At 45.7% G+C, this 18,324-nt stretch overlaps 2 protein-coding genes across 2 annotated transcripts in view; one reads left to right on the forward strand and one right to left on the reverse strand.

The window, feature by feature from the left end:
- The window catches only part of LOC112068519 (dynactin subunit 4-like), a 19,816-nt gene extending 5,803 nt beyond the window's left edge, over nt 1–14,013 (reverse strand). The window contains 10 exon segments of the mRNA XM_070438179.1: nt 374–428; nt 541–614; nt 748–857; nt 6,347–6,392; nt 9,851–9,985; nt 9,987–10,037; nt 10,964–11,007; nt 11,443–11,621; nt 12,978–13,048; nt 13,841–14,013. Coding sequence (XP_070294280.1) covers nt 374–428; nt 541–614; nt 748–857; nt 6,347–6,392; nt 9,851–9,985; nt 9,987–10,037; nt 10,964–11,007; nt 11,443–11,621; nt 12,978–13,048; nt 13,841–13,975 — 900 coding nt within the window. The 5' untranslated portion in view covers nt 13,976–14,013.
- A 130-nt stretch (nt 14,014–14,143) lies between these two features.
- The window catches only part of pld7 (phospholipase D family, member 7), a 16,904-nt gene continuing 12,723 nt past the window's right edge, over nt 14,144–18,324 (forward strand). Inside the window, 3 exon segments of the mRNA XM_070438180.1 lie at nt 14,144–14,527; nt 15,919–16,041; nt 16,541–17,545. Of these exon segments, the coding sequence (XP_070294281.1) occupies nt 14,441–14,527; nt 15,919–16,041; nt 16,541–17,545 (1,215 nt within the window). The 5' untranslated portion in view covers nt 14,144–14,440.

Consider the following 18,324-nt stretch of genomic DNA (forward strand, 5'->3'; position numbering starts at 1 on the left):
CACTCATACTGTAAGTCTCTCCTACAGACAACATGATACAACTCATACTGTAAGTCTCTCCTACAGACAACATGATACCACTCATACTGTAAGTCATTCTGCTCTCCTACAGACAACATGATACCACTCATACTGTAAATCATTCTGCTTCCCTACAGACAACATGATACCACTCATACTGTAAGTCATTCTGCTCTCCTACAGACAACATGATACCACTCATACTGTAAGTCATTCTGCTTCCCTACAGACAACATGATACCACTCATACTGTAAATCATTCTGCTTCCCTACAGACAACATGATACAACTCATACTGATGTCTTCAAACATGTTTTGGGACGTGATTCCGATACTTGAATAATTGACTTGCCTTCTGGAAGCGCAGGTTTGGAATGGACATTATTCTGACTTCAGGGATGTAACTCCTTTAGGAGTGAAAATAACAGCACTTAACTGAGAAATAATACAACAATAGCAACAGAGTAGAAAACAAGGTGAATGTGTTTCGGTACAGAGGAGATGCTAAGCAATACTTACACAGCCACCAGCTGGATTTTGAACTTAATTGAAGTTGGGTTGAATTCTGGCTTGCTCAGATTGTGCTCACATTTCTAGGAAGAAAAACATAATTTTTATCACGAGTAAATTAAGAGAAATAGGCAGAAAACAACAACAGTAAAATAGAAGTAAAAAGCCCTTCCTGAGAAGGGCAGTGTGGTGTAAAGTACTGTGTCATGTACCGACCCTGCATCGCAGAGAGCGCTTGATCAGCAGGTGTTTGTGTTTGGGGTGGAGCTGAGAGGCTGCGGCAGGCTGGAAGTCAGGCTGGAGCAGCCGCTGACGCAAGGTGGTCACTGTAATACATAACACACACACCAGGGAGTTAACACAACACGGTCAACTAGACAACACGGGGAGTCAACTAGACGACCCGGGGAGAGTTAACCAGACGACCCGGGGAGAGTTAACTAGACACGGTCAACTAGACGACCAGGGGAGAGTTAACTAGATGACCCGGGGAGAGTTAACTAGACACGGTCAACTAGACAACACGGGGAGAGTTAACTAGACACGGTCAACTAGACGACCCGGGGAGAGTCAACTAGACGACCCGGGGAGAGTCAACTAGACGACCCGGGGAGAGTCAACTAGACGACCCGGGGAGTTAACTAGACAACCCGGGGAGTTAACTAGACAACCCGGGGAGTTAACTAGACAACACCGGGGAGTTAACCTAGACAACGACCGGGGAGTTTAACTAGACGACCGGGGAAGTTAAGCGTAGACGACCCGGCGGAGTTAACTAGACGACGCCGGGGAGCTTAACTAGACGACCCGGGGAGTACACTAGACGACCCGGGGAGTTTAACTAGACCGACCCGGGGAGTTAACTAACAACCCGGGGAGAGTCAACTAGACAAGCCGGGGAGAGTCAATAGACACACGGGAGTTAACTAGACAACCGGGAGTTAACTAGACAACATGGGGAGTTAACTAGACAACATGGGGATGTTAACTATTGACAACATGGGGAGTTTAACTAGACAACATGGGGAGTTAACTAGACAACCATGGGGAGTTAACTAGAACAACATGGGGAGTTTAACTCTGAACAAACATGGGAGTTAACTAACACATGGGGGTTAATCTAGACACATGGGAGTTAACTAGACAACATAGGGGGATTAACCTAGAACACAACAATGGGGAGTTAATCTAGACAACATGGGGAGTTAACATAGACAACAATGGGGAGTTAACTAGACAACATGGGGAGTTATAACTGCAGGATAGGGGTTAGTGTAGGTTGCAGGTCAGGGGATTAGTGTGGGTGTTGCAGGTCAGGGGTTAGTGTAAGTGTTTGCCAGGTAGGGGTTAGTGTGGTGGTTGCAATGGTCAGGGGTTAGTGTATGTTGCTAGGTCAGGGGTTAGTGTGGTGTTCCAGGTCCAGGGGTATGTGTGGTGTTTCAGTGTCGGGTTAGTGTGGTGGTTCCAGGGTCAAGGGGTTAGTGTGGTGCCAAGGTCGGGGTTAGTGTATGTGTTCCGAGGTCAGGGGTTAGCGTAGTGTTGCTATGTCAGGGGTTTACGCGTGGTGTTCCAGGTCAGGGGTTGCCGTGGTGTTTCCAAGGGTCAGTGGGTTTTAGCGTGGTAGTTCCAGTCAGGGTTAGCGGGTGTTGCAGGTCAAGGGCTTAGCGTGGTGTTGCAGGTCAGGCGGCCTCAGACAGTAGGTACTCGAAGTTAAGGTTAAGCCGTGTGTTCACGGTAGAGAGAACTGAAGAATAGTAGGAGAAAGGGATATAACGGAGTGGTAAATGCAGGTAGGGGTTTAAAGAGATATCCAAAAAAAAAGATATTAGAGAATGTTATACAGGATACAAGAGGATTGGATGGTAGATTGCAGGATCAGGGGTAGATAAGTGAGACAGTTGGGGATAGCAGGGTAGTACAGGTACAGGAGAGATCAGATAGGATGTTCCGGATCAGAGGTTAGCGTAGGTGATACCAGAGTCAGAGAGAGATATAGCGAGATAGGTGATATGAGACAGGGAGAGATAATAGCGAGGTGATTGAGCAGGTCAAGAAGGTTAGCGAGTGTTGCAGGTCAGGGGTTAGGTGGTGTTCCCAGGTCAGGGGTTAGCGTGGTGTGCAGGATCGAGACGGTGCGAGTGTTGCAGGTAGGGTTAGCGTATGTTGCAAGGTCAGGGGTTAAGTCGTGGTGTTTGCAAGGTCCAGGGGGTTAGCGAGTGTCACCAGCAGTACCAAGGGGTTAGCGTCGGTCCCAGGTCATGGTTAGTCGCTCGCTCCCAGGTCAGAGCCAGAGGTCACTAGCAGTATCGTCCCCGCATCAGGGGTTAGCGTAGTGGTCCCAGGTCGAGGGTTGCGTGTGTCCAGATCAGGGTTCTCGTAGTGGTCCCAGGTCAGAGGTTAGCGTAGTGTCCCAGTCAGGGTAGCGTAGTGTCCAGGTCAGGGGTTAGCGTGTGTCCCGGTCAGGGTTAGCGTATGTGTCCCAGTCAGGTTAGCGTAGTGTCACCGGTCAGGGGTTAGCGAGTGTCCCCCATGGTCAGGGGTTAGCGTAGTGTCACAGTCAGGGATACGTAGTGTCCCAGATCAGGGTTAGCGAGTGTCCAGATCCAGGGGTGCGTAGTGCCAGGTCAGGGTCTAGCGTAGTGCCAGGTCAGAGAGAGAATTAGCAATAGATCACCAGTCAGTGCCAGTGTCCCGGTCAGGGGTTAGCGTAGTGTCCAGAGTCCGGGTTAGCGTAAGTGTCCAAGGTCAGGGGTTAAGCGTAGTGTCCCAGGTCAGGGGTTAGCGTAGTGTCCCAGGTCAGGGCGTTAGCGTAGTGTCCCGGTCAGGGGTTAGCGTAGTGTCCCAGATTCAGGGGTTAGCGTAGTGTCCGCAGATCAGGTGTTAGCGTGTGTCCAGGTTCAGGGTTCAGCAGCGTGTCCTCAGGGGTGTAGCGTAGTTCCGTCGGGTTGCGTAGGATCACCCAGGTCAGGGGTTAGCGTAGTGTCCCAGGTTCAGGGGTTAGCCGTAGTGTCCCAGGTCAAGGGTGCAGCAGCATACCACCCCCCCCCTGCTACCATGTTGGCTTGCTTCTGAGCTAAGCAGGTCGGTCCTGGTCAGTCCTGGATGGGACCACCAGATGCTGCTGGCCAGTGGTGTTTGGAGGGCACACAGTAGGCGGCAATCTTTCCTCTGGTCGAAAAATATCACCAATGCCCCAGGGCAGTCGAATTGAGGCGACACTGCCCTGTGTAGCGGTGCCGTCTTTTCGGATGGACAATTACAGGTGTCCTGAACTTCTCTGGGTCATTAAAAGATCCCATGCACTATCGATAAGAGGGTAGTTTAAACCCGGTGTCCCTAGGACTAAATTTTCCCCCCCCAAATCTGGCCCTCAAACCATCATGGTCACCTAATAATCCCCAGTTTATAATTTGGCTCATTCATCCCCCTCCTCTCACATAACCGATTCCCAGGTTCGTTGCAATCGCAAGAACGTCGTTCTCAGTTCAACTTACTGGTACCCCCATAACGGTAAATCCATAAAATAAAATAAATTAAAAAAAAAAGGGGTGCGTAAGTGTCCAGGTCAGGGGTTAAGCGTAGTGTCCCAGTCAGGGGTTAGCGTAGTGTCCCAGGTCAGGGGTTCGCGATAGTGTCCCAGGTCAGGGGTTAGCGTAGTGTCCCCAGGTTCAGGGGTGTACGTAGTGGTAGCAGGTCAGGGTTAGCGTAGTGTAGCAGGTCAGGGGTAGCGTAGTGTTCCAAGGTCAGTGGTTAGGCGTAGTGTTTCAGGTCAGGGGTTAGCAGTAGTAGTCCCAGGTCAGGGTTAGCGTAGTGTTCCCAGAATCACGGGGTTAGCGTAGTGTTCGCCAGGTCAGGGGTTAGCGTAGTGTTTGCAGTCAGGGGTTAGCGTATGTTGCGGTCAAGGGGTCTAGTGGTAGCGTTTGCAGGTCAGGGGTTAGCGTAGTGTTCCAGGTCAGGGGTTAGCCGTAGTGTCCAGGTCAGGGTTAGCCGTAGTGTTGCAGGTCAGTGGGTTAGCGTAGTTGTTCCAGGTCAGGGGTTAGCGTAGTGTTGCAGGTCCGGGTTAGTGTAGTGTTGCAGGTCAGGGGTAGCGTAGTGTTGCAGGTCGGGGTTAGCGTAGTGTTGCAGGTCAGGGGTTAGGCGAGTGTTCCCAGGTCAGGGGTTAGGGTAGTGTTTTTCTAGGTCAGGGGTTAGTGTAAGGTGTTCTAGGTCAGGGGTTAGTGTAGTGTTTTCTAGGTCAGGGGTTAGTGTATGTGTTGCTAGGTCAGGGGTTAGTGTAGTTGTCCAGGTCAGGGTTAGTGTAGTGTTCCAGGCAGGGTTTAGTGTAGTGTTCCAGTCGGGGTTAGCGTAGTGTAGCAGGTCCGGGGTTAGCGTAGTGTGCAGCAGGTTTAAGCTAGTGTTCCAGTCAGGGTGTGTAGTGTAGTAGGTTGTTCTCAGGTCAGGGGTGTTTCACGTGTAGTGTGTTCGCATGGTCAGAGTTGAGTTTCATGTTATGATGTTCCAGGTCAGGGTAGTGTAGTGTTCCAGGTTCAGTAGGTATCCAGGCAGGGTTAGTGTAGGTTCAGGTCAGGGTTTACGTTAGTGTTGCAGGTGGGAGTTAGTGTAGTGTTTCCAGGTCAGGGTTAGTGTATTGGTCCTTCAGGGTTAGCGTAGTGTTCCACGGTCATGGGTTAGTGTAGTGTCCAGGTCAGGGTTAGTGTAGTGTTTGCAGGTCAGGGGTTAACGTGTAGTTTCGTCCAGGTAGTGTGGTTCGTCAGGGTGTAGTGAGTTTGCGTCAGTTAGTCAGGAGGTTAGTAGTGTTGCAGGGTAGTTTTGCAGGTCAGGAGTTTCCATCGGTTAGGTGTTGCAGCAGGTATCAGTCCAGGCGGTTAAGTGTAGTGTTTCAGTCGGGGTAGTGTACGTGTTCGCAGGGTTCAGGTATGCCAGTCAGGTTGTTAGCCCAGGTAGTTAGTTGTATGTTTCAGTAGGGGTTATTAGTGTGCCAGGTCGGATTAGTGTAGTTTGCAGGTCAGGGTTAGTGTAGTGTTCAGGTCAGGGTTATGTAGTGTCCCAGTCAGGGTTAGTGTAGTGTTGCAGGTAGGGGTGTATGTCCAGTAGCGTTGTGCAGGTCCAGGGTTAGTGATGTCGTTAGTTGTAAGTGTATCCAGTCAGCGGGTTAGGTAAGTGTCTGCAGGTCAGGGGTTAGTGTTAGTGTTCAGGTAGGGTTAGTGTAGGTTCCAGGTCAGGGGTGTGTAGGTTCCAGGTCAGGGGTTAGTGTAGTTCCAGGTCAGGTTATGTGTAGTGTTTGCAGGTCCAGGTTAGTGTAAGTGATTCAGTCCAGGGGTTAGTGTATGTTCAGTGGTTTAGTGTGTCCATGTCAGGTTTATTCACCCAGGGTATGAGTGTAGTCGCGTAGTGCAGTCAGAAGTGTAGGTTCCAGGGTGGTTATGCAGGTCGTTATGTAGTGAGCCAGGTCAGCGGGTTAGTGTATGTTTCCCGATGGTCAGGGTTAGTGTAGTGTTCAGGTCAGGGGTTAGTGTAGTGTTGCATCAGGGGTTAGTGTAGTGTGTAGCAGTAGGGGTTAGTGTAGTGACAGTCAGGGGTTAGCGTACGTGTTCCAGGTCAGGGGTTAGTGTGTGTGTTCCAGGTCAGGGTAGTGTAGTTGGTGCAGGTCAGGGTAGTGTAGTGTTCCAGGTCAGGGGTTAGGTGCTACCGTGTGCAGGTCAGGGTTAGCTTAAGTGTATGCCAGTCAGCGGGTTAAGCGAGTGTTGCAGGTCAGGGTTAAGTGTATGTAGCGGCAGGGTAGGTTAGGTTAGGCCTTAGGGTGGATACTCTCTACCCTCAGGTAGGTTGATTGGTCTGGTTAGTAGTTCTTCAGGCATGGTTCATCCCCGTCTCTCAAGCCTGTGCTGGCTTCTATTTAATCCAGTTTTGGTCTTCACCTTTCCTTCAGACTGGAATGAAGCGAGAAAGGGGACAGACACAGTGAGCCATTATAGGAGACAGGAAACAACACAGTGAGGCCATTATAGAGACAGACAGGAGGGCATTAGAGCACAGACCCGGAGGAGTTATGCACACATATGGCAGTTAGGAACAACGGGGACAGACACAGTGCGGAGAGAGGGGACGTGAGCATTATAGAGCGGAGGACAGTGGTAGGCTACATAGGACAGACATTGAGCGCCATTATAGCGACGACCAGGGCATAAAGCGGACAGACAACAGTCAGCGCATTATAGGAGACAGGGACACACAGTTTGAGGCCATTTATAGGAAGACAGACCACGTTTGAGGGCCATTATAAGGTGGACAGACATGGTATAGGACAACACACGAGGCATGGAACGACAGTTGGGCCATCATAGGAGACAGGACAGCAGTTAGGCCATTATACGGAGACAGAACACAGAGCATTATGACAGACGGACCATTATAGCGGACAGGGACAGACACATGAGGCCTTATAGGAGACAGACACATGACGGCATATATGGAACAGACACAGTGAAGGGCCATTAATAGAGACAACACAGTGAGGGCATTAATAGAAGACAGACACAGTGAGGCCATTATAGAGACAGACCAGTGAGCGCATTATAGGAACAGACACAGTGAGCCATTATAGGAGACAGAACATGAGGGCCATTATAGAGACAGACACAGTGAGGACATTATACAGACAGACACAGTGAGGGCCATTATAGAACGAGGACAGCTTATGTTATTAACTCAACACAAACAGTGCTTTATCCCAAAAAACTGAAGCCATTCCTAATTAGTGCACAAACTTTTGACGCAAAAAGCTGTACAAAGTAATGCACTACAAATGGGCAATGGTTTACCATTTGGGACTCGATCCTTGTTTAGGCTATTTTGTGATGATGCTAACATCAACATGAGGTGTCAGTAAAATGTACATAAAAAAATGGTACAGGTAATAGTAATTTCGAGGATGGAGACTCATGACTTCATGAACAGTACGTTTGTATACTCATGTTAATACACGAAAGACTCAGCCAGTGACTATAGGAGCTCAGGTCTCTTCAGCTCTGTAGTTCTGTACCCATGACCATACTTCTCCTTACAGAGCAACACAACCAAAAATGTCAACTAACTCAACAGACAACGACACCCCACCGTTGTGGTAGACTTTCCAGGCAGGAAACACTGGTAATTTCTATTGGATGATGATAAATATGTTATGTTTTTTCCTTTAATGGGAAAGAGAGAGGCAATTTTTTCCTGATAAACATCTTCCAAAAATCCAATTAGGAAAAACATTAACATAAATTGGGCAAAAAAAAAAAAGAAATGATTCGAAACCAGGACATACAACCAAAATCTAGAGAAAAAATTTGGTTTGAAAAACGAGACACACAAACCTTTATGTTAATGAGCGGATAATTACTACCTTCTCTACTATAACTACAGGCTAAATCAGTTATGTTTCCTAACTGGGAGATAATACTCTCTACTAACTACAGGCTAAAACATATTGTTCCTACCTGGGAGAGTAACTACTCTACTATTACTACATGGCTAAAACAGTATGTTTCCTAACGTTGGGAGATAAAACTACTCCTATCTCTACTACATGCAAATCAGATGTTTCCTAACTGGGGAGGGTAACTACTCTCTAACTGATACTACAGGCTAAATCAGTATAGTCTTGCCTAAACTGGAGATAAACTACTCTACTATATCTACGGCTAAATCAGTATTTTCCATTAATGGGGAGAGACTACTCTACGTCATACTACAGGCTAAATCAGTATGTTCCTAACTGGGCAGGGTAACACTCTACTATACTAACCGGCTAAATATTATGTTTTCCAACTGGGGAGAAGAACTACTCTCATTACTATACTACAGGCTAAATCAGTATGTTTTCCCTAACTGGGAGATAACTCACTTCTTACATATTACTACAGGCTAAAACAGTATTTCCTAACTGGGGGAGAGTAACTCTCTCTACTATACTACAAGCTATAAAACAGTATGTTTCCTAACTCGGGAGATAAACTAACTCTACTATACTTACAGGCTAAAATAGCATTAATTGTACATTGCATTTTTGAATGCACCTATTTGCTTCTCTTCCCCGAGTCAACAAAAGTACCCATTGTGCTCCTAATATCTTTCTCTCTGAGGGACACTCATGTGATCAGGGGAGTCAACTCATTACAGATTAGATACGATAACTGAATGAAGGAGGAGAGAGAAAGAGAGAACAGTGTTTGGACTATTAAAGTTGTGAAAAATACAACTGCAACCACCACAATGAATAGTGGTGTTGCTGGGGGAGGGAGGGGTTAGAAACCAACATATCAGCGTGCAGAAGCAAAAGAAAAAGAAAGAACGTATCAAAGTAAAACCAAAGCAGTTAAAGCATATAGCTAGCAGATAGCTTATAGTGACTCTTCAGCTACAGTAGTATATATGCTACTAGCTAACACATAAGCCACAGCTAGCTTATAGTGACTCTTCAGCTACCAGTAACTACATATAGCTAGCTAGCACATAGCTAGCGCTAGCTTATAGTGACTCTTCAGCTACAGTAACTACTATATAGCTAGCTAGCATATAGCGAGCAGCTAGCTTATAGTGACTCTTCAGCTGCAGTAACTACTATATAGCTAGCTAGCACATAGCTAGCCGCTAGCTTATAGTGACTCTTCAGCTACAGTAACTACTATATAGCTAGCTAGCATATAGCGAGCAGCTAGCTTATAGTGACTCTTCAGCTGCAGTAACTACTATAAGGCTAGCTAGCACATAGCTAGCCGCTAGCTTATAGTGACTCTTCAGCTACAGTAGCTACTATATAGGCTAGCTAGCACATAGCTAGCCGCTAGCTTATAGTGACTCTTCAGCTGCAGTAGCTACTATATAGCTAGCTAGCACACACTAGCACTAGCTTAAGTGACTCTTCAGCTGCAGTAGCTACTATATGCTAGCTAGCACACAGCTAGCAGCGTGACAATTCGGCTGCAGTTTCTACATATAAGCTAGCTAGCACACAGCTAGCTTATAGTGACCCTTCACCAATCACAGGGTCTGAAATCAATATATCCAGTATGCTCCAGGTTCTAATCTGTCTATACACATTAACTATATGCATGTCAATCATGTCAACATAATGTAACAAAATATTAAGTACAAATGTAGACATGTACGCTATTCAGTAAGTAGTTGCCTTGTTAATTTCAGCAGGGTTATAAACAGCAATAACATCACAAACAATAAATATGAAGAGCATGATTTGTTGTCGTTATAAAAAGTTGGGAGCTGGGCTTATTGAGAGAGGATAACGTGTTCCAGAAGAGAAGTGCAAAGCTTAGCATGTTATCTGCCGGAGTGTGTGTGTGAGAGGTGTGTGTGTGTGTGTGTGTGTGTGTGTGTGTGTGTGTGTGTTTGTCCGAGAGGCCAGTGGCATGTAAGGTCGTCTCCTGGCCAGCTTCTTCCGGTCCCTCTCCCAGTTTCTCTCTCTGGGCCAGCTGCTGGTAATACTCTATCAGTTTATTGATCTGGAGGAAGATTACCCAACAATACCATGAGTACCTGGAGGAAGATTACCCACAATAACCAGTGAGTACCTGGAGGAAAAATTACCCAGACAATACCATGAGTACCTGAAGGAAAGATTAACCCAACAATACCATATGAGTTACTGGAGGAAATTACCCAAGACAATACCAATGAGTATCCAGAGGAAAATTACCCAACAATACCATGAGTACCTGGAGGAAGATTACCCAACAATACCATGAGTATCCAGAGGAAAATTACCCAACAATACCATGAGTATCCGGAGGAAGATTACCCAACAATACCATGAGTATCCGGAGGAAGATTACCCAACAATACCATGAGTATCCGGAGGAAGATTGCACATAACATGAGTCAGAATGTCATAGGCTATCCCCATGCAATGCTACTATTCTTATAGAAGGGGAAAGCATAGGCCTACACAGAGAACCATGTATACAGCATATTCTTTTCACATCAAGAAAACAGAAAGCATAACATTTCAACTTTAGAAATAGCACGAGTCTGACTGCCAACTAATATTCTGCAGTGCTATTATACTTACAGAAAGGGGGAAATTATAGGCCAGAGAACCATGTATACAGCATGTATCATCAGCATACCATGTATGTTACCAGCAGGAAAATAAATAGTAGAAAGCACAGTCACAAAGCCAACATTTAGGCCTGGAGACTGTATCAGGAGTGTGCTGTTTGTGGTTGATCACACAGTGCTTTTTTGTAATACAGAATCAATTACAACAGACAACTTCCCTGTGTCACAGCATCTCTACAGCCTAGGGGTTGTCTAGCTCAACTGAAGCTTTCCCCCATGTGAGAGAGAGAAAATAGACCAAAGGAAGGCAACATAGAATATAGACCAAAGGATGGCAACATAGAAAATAGACCAAAGGAAGGCAACATACCCGTTGAGTATGAGGGTTGTCCGGCTCCTGCCATCCTCCACTGGCTGAAGTGAAGACACAACAAAATAATACAAGAAGTGAAATAGTCCTCCATAAAACAGCCAACAAGTCAATCACACAACAGAAACGTAGGCTACTAGTCATATCCATGATAAGGGACACATCTCTACTCAGAGTTACAAATCCAAAACAAAGCTCCATACATCAGATATTAATTAGTTTAGCATTTGAACCATTCTAACATGGCCTATTGTCAGTCCCATATCTCCCCCTCATCACCAGTGCAGGAGGCACTTCATTCAATAGCTTAGTAACATTGATCACTAGCAAGGTTTGCGATTGATTTGGTTGAAGCTACTTCTCACACACTCACCAAGCTACGGAATAGTTGGCCATGCCTAACACTGGCCCAATATAAAAAAGTAAATAGCCCAATACCTCCCTCTCATCATCAACAGTAAAGTAGTCCTGTCACTCACCCACAGACTTGTCAGCCATGCCCACATCTCTGGACGTCCAGCGACAGAAGCCACAGGCCAGGTAATAGGCCTTCTTCATGGCCGTCTTGCTGGGGTCGTCAGGAAGAGGGGCTGGGATGTTGGTTGCCCGGGTGGACAGGGTGTGCATGCAGCATGGGCAGTCGAAGCAGTTGGCACACCTGGGGCACGTAGAAGAAGAAGTAAACAATCGCAGTACTCTAACCCAATGCTAGTTTTTATGGCTTTCCTTTATTTAAACTAGGCAAGTCAGTTAAGAACAAATTCTTATTTACAATGACGGCCTACCGGAGAACACTGCCTTGTTCAGGGGCAGAACGACATATTTTTACCTTGTCAGCTCGGGGATTCGATCCAGCAACCCTTCGGTTACTGGCCCAATGCTCTAACCACTAGGCTACCTGCCGCCCCTACACTCTAACCACTAGGCTACCTGCAGCCCCTACACTCTAACCACTAGGCTACCTGCCGCCCCTACAATCTAACCACATAGGCTTAGCCTGCGGCCCCTACGCTCTAACCACTAGGCTACCTGCAGCCCCTACGCTCTAACCACTAGGCTACCTGCAGCCCCTACCACTCTAACCACTAGGCTACCTGCAGCCCTACACTCTAACCACTAGGCTACCTGCCGCCCCTACACTCTAACCACTAGCTACCTGCGCCCCTACACTCTAACCACTAGGCTACCTGCAGCCCCTAACGCTCTAACCACTAGGCTACCTGCTGCCCCTACACTCTAACCACTAGGCTACCTGCTGCCCCTACACACTAGGCTACCTGCCGCACCTACACACTAGGCTACCTGCCACCCCTACACTCTAACCACTAGGCTACACCTAACTTTAATGCAACCTTCAACCCCATCGATTTACATATAGAATAGTGATGGGGGAAAATCTATAGTTATATATCGGGATAGTCATTGACAATATATCATATCGTTTTGACAATATCGCAGTATAGTTTTTGCACTAATTGGCTGTACCTGAACCAAAACTGCAGTATTTTTTTCATCAAATCTTGCTCTCCATCTTCTTTTTAAATAGGGAGCCAATTTGTTTTTAACATTTTCATTTCCACGATTGATCAAAACTATTTTTCTCCTGGCTCTCTATGTCCCTCTGCAACATACATATGGTGAGCAATATGTTAGGAACATCGAATAACAATACATATGGAATTGTGAAAGTTGTAAAAATAACAATACATATGGCACCCAAGTATCGTGATAATATCGTATTGTGAGGTCCCTGGCAATTTCCAGCCCTAATATAGAATATAAACATTAATTATAAATAACCCTAAACTTAACCTCTATGCCTAACCTGAAGTTTTCGTTCAGCTGGTTGAATATCCTCTTCCTAGAACAAAACAGAGAGCTGGGAAATGTCAGCTGGATGCAGTGAGAAGTCATGCAGTGAATATTGTCAATGGCTACACAGTAAAGAATAGGTCTATGCCATAGACCGTATATAACAGGTCTATACTGATGCTCAGTTGCAAATGTTTCTCACCTGTTCTTCTTCAGCTTTGCCTCTGCTGAAGGCATATTCTCCAGGCAGCTTGGACAGTAATGGGAGTCCACCTAGAAACCAAACGGAGGCAGCATTCAACAATCTGTTTTTGGAAATCCCTGAATGTGCATAGCTATCCCTCGTAGCTAGCTAGTAGTTATAACGGCACAGATAGTAATTATGTTTCAGAATATACCCGTATCTGTGCGTTTGACACCTAACAGATACTGGTCCAAGCTTCAGTAATACAAGTGTGAGTTTCTGTGGACAAGGGTCAAGGGTCGCTGTCCGTTGTGTGGTTGTGTAAATTAAGAATCAACGCTGTCTGACGTGGCACGTATCAAAATAGATGATAACTAGATAGCTACAACAACAAAAATGGGTTAGCTAGATACCTAAATAAGATATGTAGTAGCTCTGTCTGGGTGTGGTGATGAATAGCGTGCGTTAGCCAGCTAACAGCAGACTAGGAGGTTTTTCAAACAGTTGTTAGGTTTTAGTTGTATTTCCAGTGGGAATTTGTGTCACTATTATTTGGAGAAAAGAAGCCCATAGTGAACACAGACCAAATAAACACTGTATGATTATGTTGTTTGGTTAGCTGTCTCGCTTTGCTTGCTAACCCTTAGCTTAGGTAGCTAGATAAACGTACACAATTATGAAAGTAGGACGGAAGTAAAGACGACAACGGCCAATCAGACGACAGGGTTGTTGAATAAATGTTGATTGACGTGCGGTATGACAAATACATATATATTTTGTATTGTACGGGGGCTGGACTAGGTTGACCAAACCGCTAACGCTACGGAGCTAGCTAGACAGCTCTATGCTAACAATAACTAGCCACGGTAATGTTGACATACCTCATGAGACACACATTCTAAGGAACGCAATTCACTGCAATACCGGCAAAAATAAAGTGTAGACAACGGCGATCGGATCTTTTTCTCTCCGTGAACTAGGTAGAGGACCCTGTCGGGCTGCAGAAGGGACGCCATCTTTGACTGAATCCTCCGGCGTCGACGTCACCTAGTGTTGTCGTTCGCTCGACGGCGCCCCCAGGTGGTGCGTTATGATATTGGACATTTCGGTGAGGTGAAGTTTTATTTTAAACCAACAGGGGGCAGCTTTGTCCCCATGCCTGGATATGTCATGCTTTTTTTGTTGTTGTGGCAACCACCAACCATAATCAAAGACAGGAAATCGCGGTTACTTCAATTTATTGTTTTGTGTGTGGTGTCTTAAGTTTTGCTAACAAACCTAAATGTTGAACAAAATAAGTTACTGACGGGTGCAATGCGTAGCTGCCACAAGTAGGATAGTTTACAAGCTAGTTATTTTTTGCTAATTTACAAAGTTTGTTGACTGTCTAATAGTATTTATTTTTGCGCGAAAACATTAACGTTAGCTAGCTAGGCTAACTTTTGAGACTTGGCGCGCTCTGAGGCTGTAGCAACTTGAAGATGGAGCTTCGCAGGAAATCTGGTCGAGTTGTGATGCAAGTCAGAAGGTCGACCCGTCTCAGGAAAAATAACAGCACGTTTTTAGAGGTGGGTGATTTTTTTTTTTTTTTGAATTGAGTGAGTTAGGTTTTCCGCTTTCCTCTCTCTTCCTCATCCGACTTTTCATAGCCACGTAGCTAACTAGGTTGGCACTGTTAAGTGTAGAGTGCGAGAGTACAACACGTTTGATTGTAGCTGGCTGCGATAAACTCCTGGTAAGTTTAACTACCAAGCTAAAAATCCTTGAATATGCATTCAAAGCTTAGGTGAATCACTATATTAGACGCCAGGTTTGCAAGCTTTAAAAGCTGGGTAATAGTTTCCAACTTGGTTTCTGTTGGATCAGACTGGTCTCATAGACTAGACGTAGCATCGTAAACTAAAGTAGGGCTACTCAAATTAGTATGATATGTTTGTTATGGTTACTTGAGGTTAAAGCGAAAGGACGAGGGGTGGGTGAATAACGCGGAAGTTTAGCTATCCAAAGGTTGCTTGTTCGAATCCCAGCACAGACAATTTAAGCTCATTAGCAACTTTACAACTGACGTTACTTATTAATTTTTAGTTACTTTGTAACTACTTAGCATGTTAGCTAACCCTAACCCATTTAGCTAACCCTACCCGTAACCCCTAGAGCTAACGCCTAACCCTAACCCCTAGAGCTAACTTAAGCCAGCTAAAGTTAGTTAGCGTTAGCCCCTTAGCTAACGTTATCCACAACAAATACGTTTAGCAAATTCGTAGCATATCATACGTTTTGCAAATTCGAAACATATTGTATATTTTGGCAGCTCGTACCATATCATACGAATTGCAATTCATATCATACAAAATGGATGATGGACATCCACAAATTACTACATACCATAGAACAGGGGTACTTAAGTAGAAGAGAAGGGTCCAGTCATAAAATATCCTAGGTGGCAAAAGTCCAGATGGATTTATCAGCATAATATCAAACACCCACCTCGTGATCCCAAACTGTTCACACTCCTCTTGTTGGTGGAGAGAACATTTTGCAGTTTTAAAACAAAATTTCCCACAATTCTACACATTTTGCATGTGGCAAAGATTGTTTTTTGCTATTTTTAAAGCTACTATCCTGAAATTCTACGCATTCTTATGTGTCTTTATATATGATACCTGTGGTCGAAGCCCGGCTTAGTAAAACATAAATAATACATATATTTATTTTTCTGGACCCCACGGTCCATATTGACCCCTGTCTGGATCCAGTCTGTAGTCCGCCAGACATCCACAAATTAACACATTCCATACGAAAACGTAACATATCACACTTAAATGGAGCGTCTCGGATTTTACATACAGAAATGTATACAAAAATGCTCAGAACACGTTGGTTGTGTCCGTTGGAACTAGGAGTTGCAGCAGGGTCATGTGCAAAATGACCACCGGCTTGATTGTGTGACTCATTCTAGGATACAGAGGAAGATACAGACGAGCTTCAGAACCAAGTTATGATGGAGGATGATCATTCTCCAGCCCTGTCAGAAGATGACGTCACCACAACGCGGTCTGAGGACTCCCACCCGGAAGTGATGGTAGGTTTTAACAATACACCTATGTTATTTTTTTCATTTTGCCGTATACACAACGTGGCCTTGCCCTGTATAATTTAGCCTACTCCTCACAGGAAATGAAAACATTTTTACAGCTCTATGACCGTGTCTTGATTAAAGTTTCTTACTGTTTGCGTTATAGAAGCTGTAGTGGAGACACGTTTTAAACGTTGGCCTTGTTCCGTATGATTTACTCCTCACATCAAATGAAATCATAAATGTCTTTTAGTATGTATTGATCATTTCCTTTCTGTTACTTTGCATCGATGAAACTGTAGATAGGACACTGTGAAATGATTCATTTCAAATGAAAAGACTTGTACACTGGGCTCGCTCGCGCCCCTGTCACTTTTTATTATCTACGATCTCTTCAAATTATTCACACACACACACCTTGCAACCAAAGATTAGTGTTTTTCCTGTTTTTTAAACTATTAATTTCTGACATTCTCTCCATTCCTGACCCCTGTTTTTAAAACAGGGAGCTAAGAATTGGACTGTAATGTTGAACCGGTTAGACCAAGAGGATGATGAAAAAGATGACACACGTAAAACTGGGAAACAACAACATGCGTCTCGAATTCCTGCTTTTCACAAAACATTAGCCAAAAAACGCCCTGCCACCACCACCTCCACCACCACCACCACCACCAGCAGCAGCGGCAGTCAACGCTCAGATCCACCTGCCCCATCTATTACCAGCAAAGAGTCTTCTAACCAGGCAGCTTTAACCGCTGCAGCTTCAACAAGCAACAGTGGAGAGATGTCAAGATCAAAACTGCCCGGTATTAGAGAAACAGGTCTCCCTCTTCCTACAGTCCGTCTACATAAACTCAATCCTCAAACCCTGTCTCATGCTGTTAGCTCCTCAGAGCAAAGCCCCAGCTCTCTGGATGTTAGTCCACCTGAGGGGGATCAGGAGCTGCTCCGTCCCATGACAGCGACCCCCAGACCGGCCCTCAGGGCTGAAGCAGGGGACTACGATGACCCGGGAGAACCACTCCATACCACTGGAGCTGCACAGAAGGAGACGGAGGAAGAGTTTGAGGCTGGCGTTAGAATGGACAGCGGCGACGTCCCTTCTGGTCACGCTGAAAAGGAATCCCTCGAGATAGTTGAAGGTGAGGAGGATGAGACTGATCTGAATCAGCCTGATGATGATGATGATGATGATGTAGAAACAGGCTATGAGGAAACTCCGCGTGAAGCTGAAGCCATGGAGATTGAGTTTCTGTTAGAAGAGGATGGAGATGGGTTGGACTCCTCCCCATTGCTGGAGGAGAAGGCGCTTGAGAACCCTGGTGTTGAGACTAAGAGCTTCAGTGAATCAGAGGTTGTTCGTGAGAATCGAGACAAGTCTTCCAACAAGGAGAAGGATTCTGGGAAATGGTCAAAAACCCTAGAGGATACAACCGACGCTGATAACGCAGTCCCCTCTAACAGAGCAGTGACTCGGAGAACAACTAAATCCAGTCAGTCAAGCAAGGTGAGGTGTCTAGATACCAGTTCTTTCTCTTGATATTACCCATTTTGGTATGCCACACCATAAGCCCCGTAATAACAGAGTGATGGCCCCCGTAATAACAGAGTGATGGCCCATGTAATAACAGAGAGATAGCCCCATGTAATAACAGAGTGATGGCCCCATGTAATAACAGAGTGATGGCCCCTGTAATAACAGAGTGATAGCCCCATGTAATAACAGAGCGATGGCCCCATGTAATAACAGAGCGATGGCCCCCTGTAATAACAGAGCGATGGCCCCCTGTAATAACAGAGCGATGGCCCCCTGTAATAACAGACGATTGGCCCCCCGTAATAACAGAGCGATGGCCCATGTAATAACAGAGCGATGGCCCCCTGTAATAACAGAGCGATGGCCCCCTGTAATAACAGAGCGATGGCCCCCTGTAATAACAGAGTGATGGCCCCATGTAATAACAGAGTGATGGCCCCATGTAATAACAGAGTGATGGCCCCATGTAATAAACAGAGTGATGGCCCCATGTAATAACAGAGTGATGGCCCCATGTAATAACAGAGTGATGGCCCCATGTAATAACAGAGTGATGGCCCCATGTAATAACAGAGTGATGGGCCCCATGTAATAACAGAGTGATGGCCCCATGTAATAACAGAGTGATGGCCCATGTAATAACAGAGTGATGGCCCCATGTAATAACAGAGTGATGGCCCCATGTAATAACAGAGTGATGGCCCCATGTAATAAACAGAGTGATGGCCCCATGTAATAACAGAGTGATG

This window comes from Salvelinus sp. IW2-2015, unplaced genomic scaffold (assembly GCF_002910315.2).
Source record: "Salvelinus sp. IW2-2015 unplaced genomic scaffold, ASM291031v2 Un_scaffold552, whole genome shotgun sequence".
In the NCBI taxonomy this organism is placed as follows: Eukaryota; Metazoa; Chordata; class Actinopteri; order Salmoniformes; family Salmonidae; genus Salvelinus; species Salvelinus sp. IW2-2015.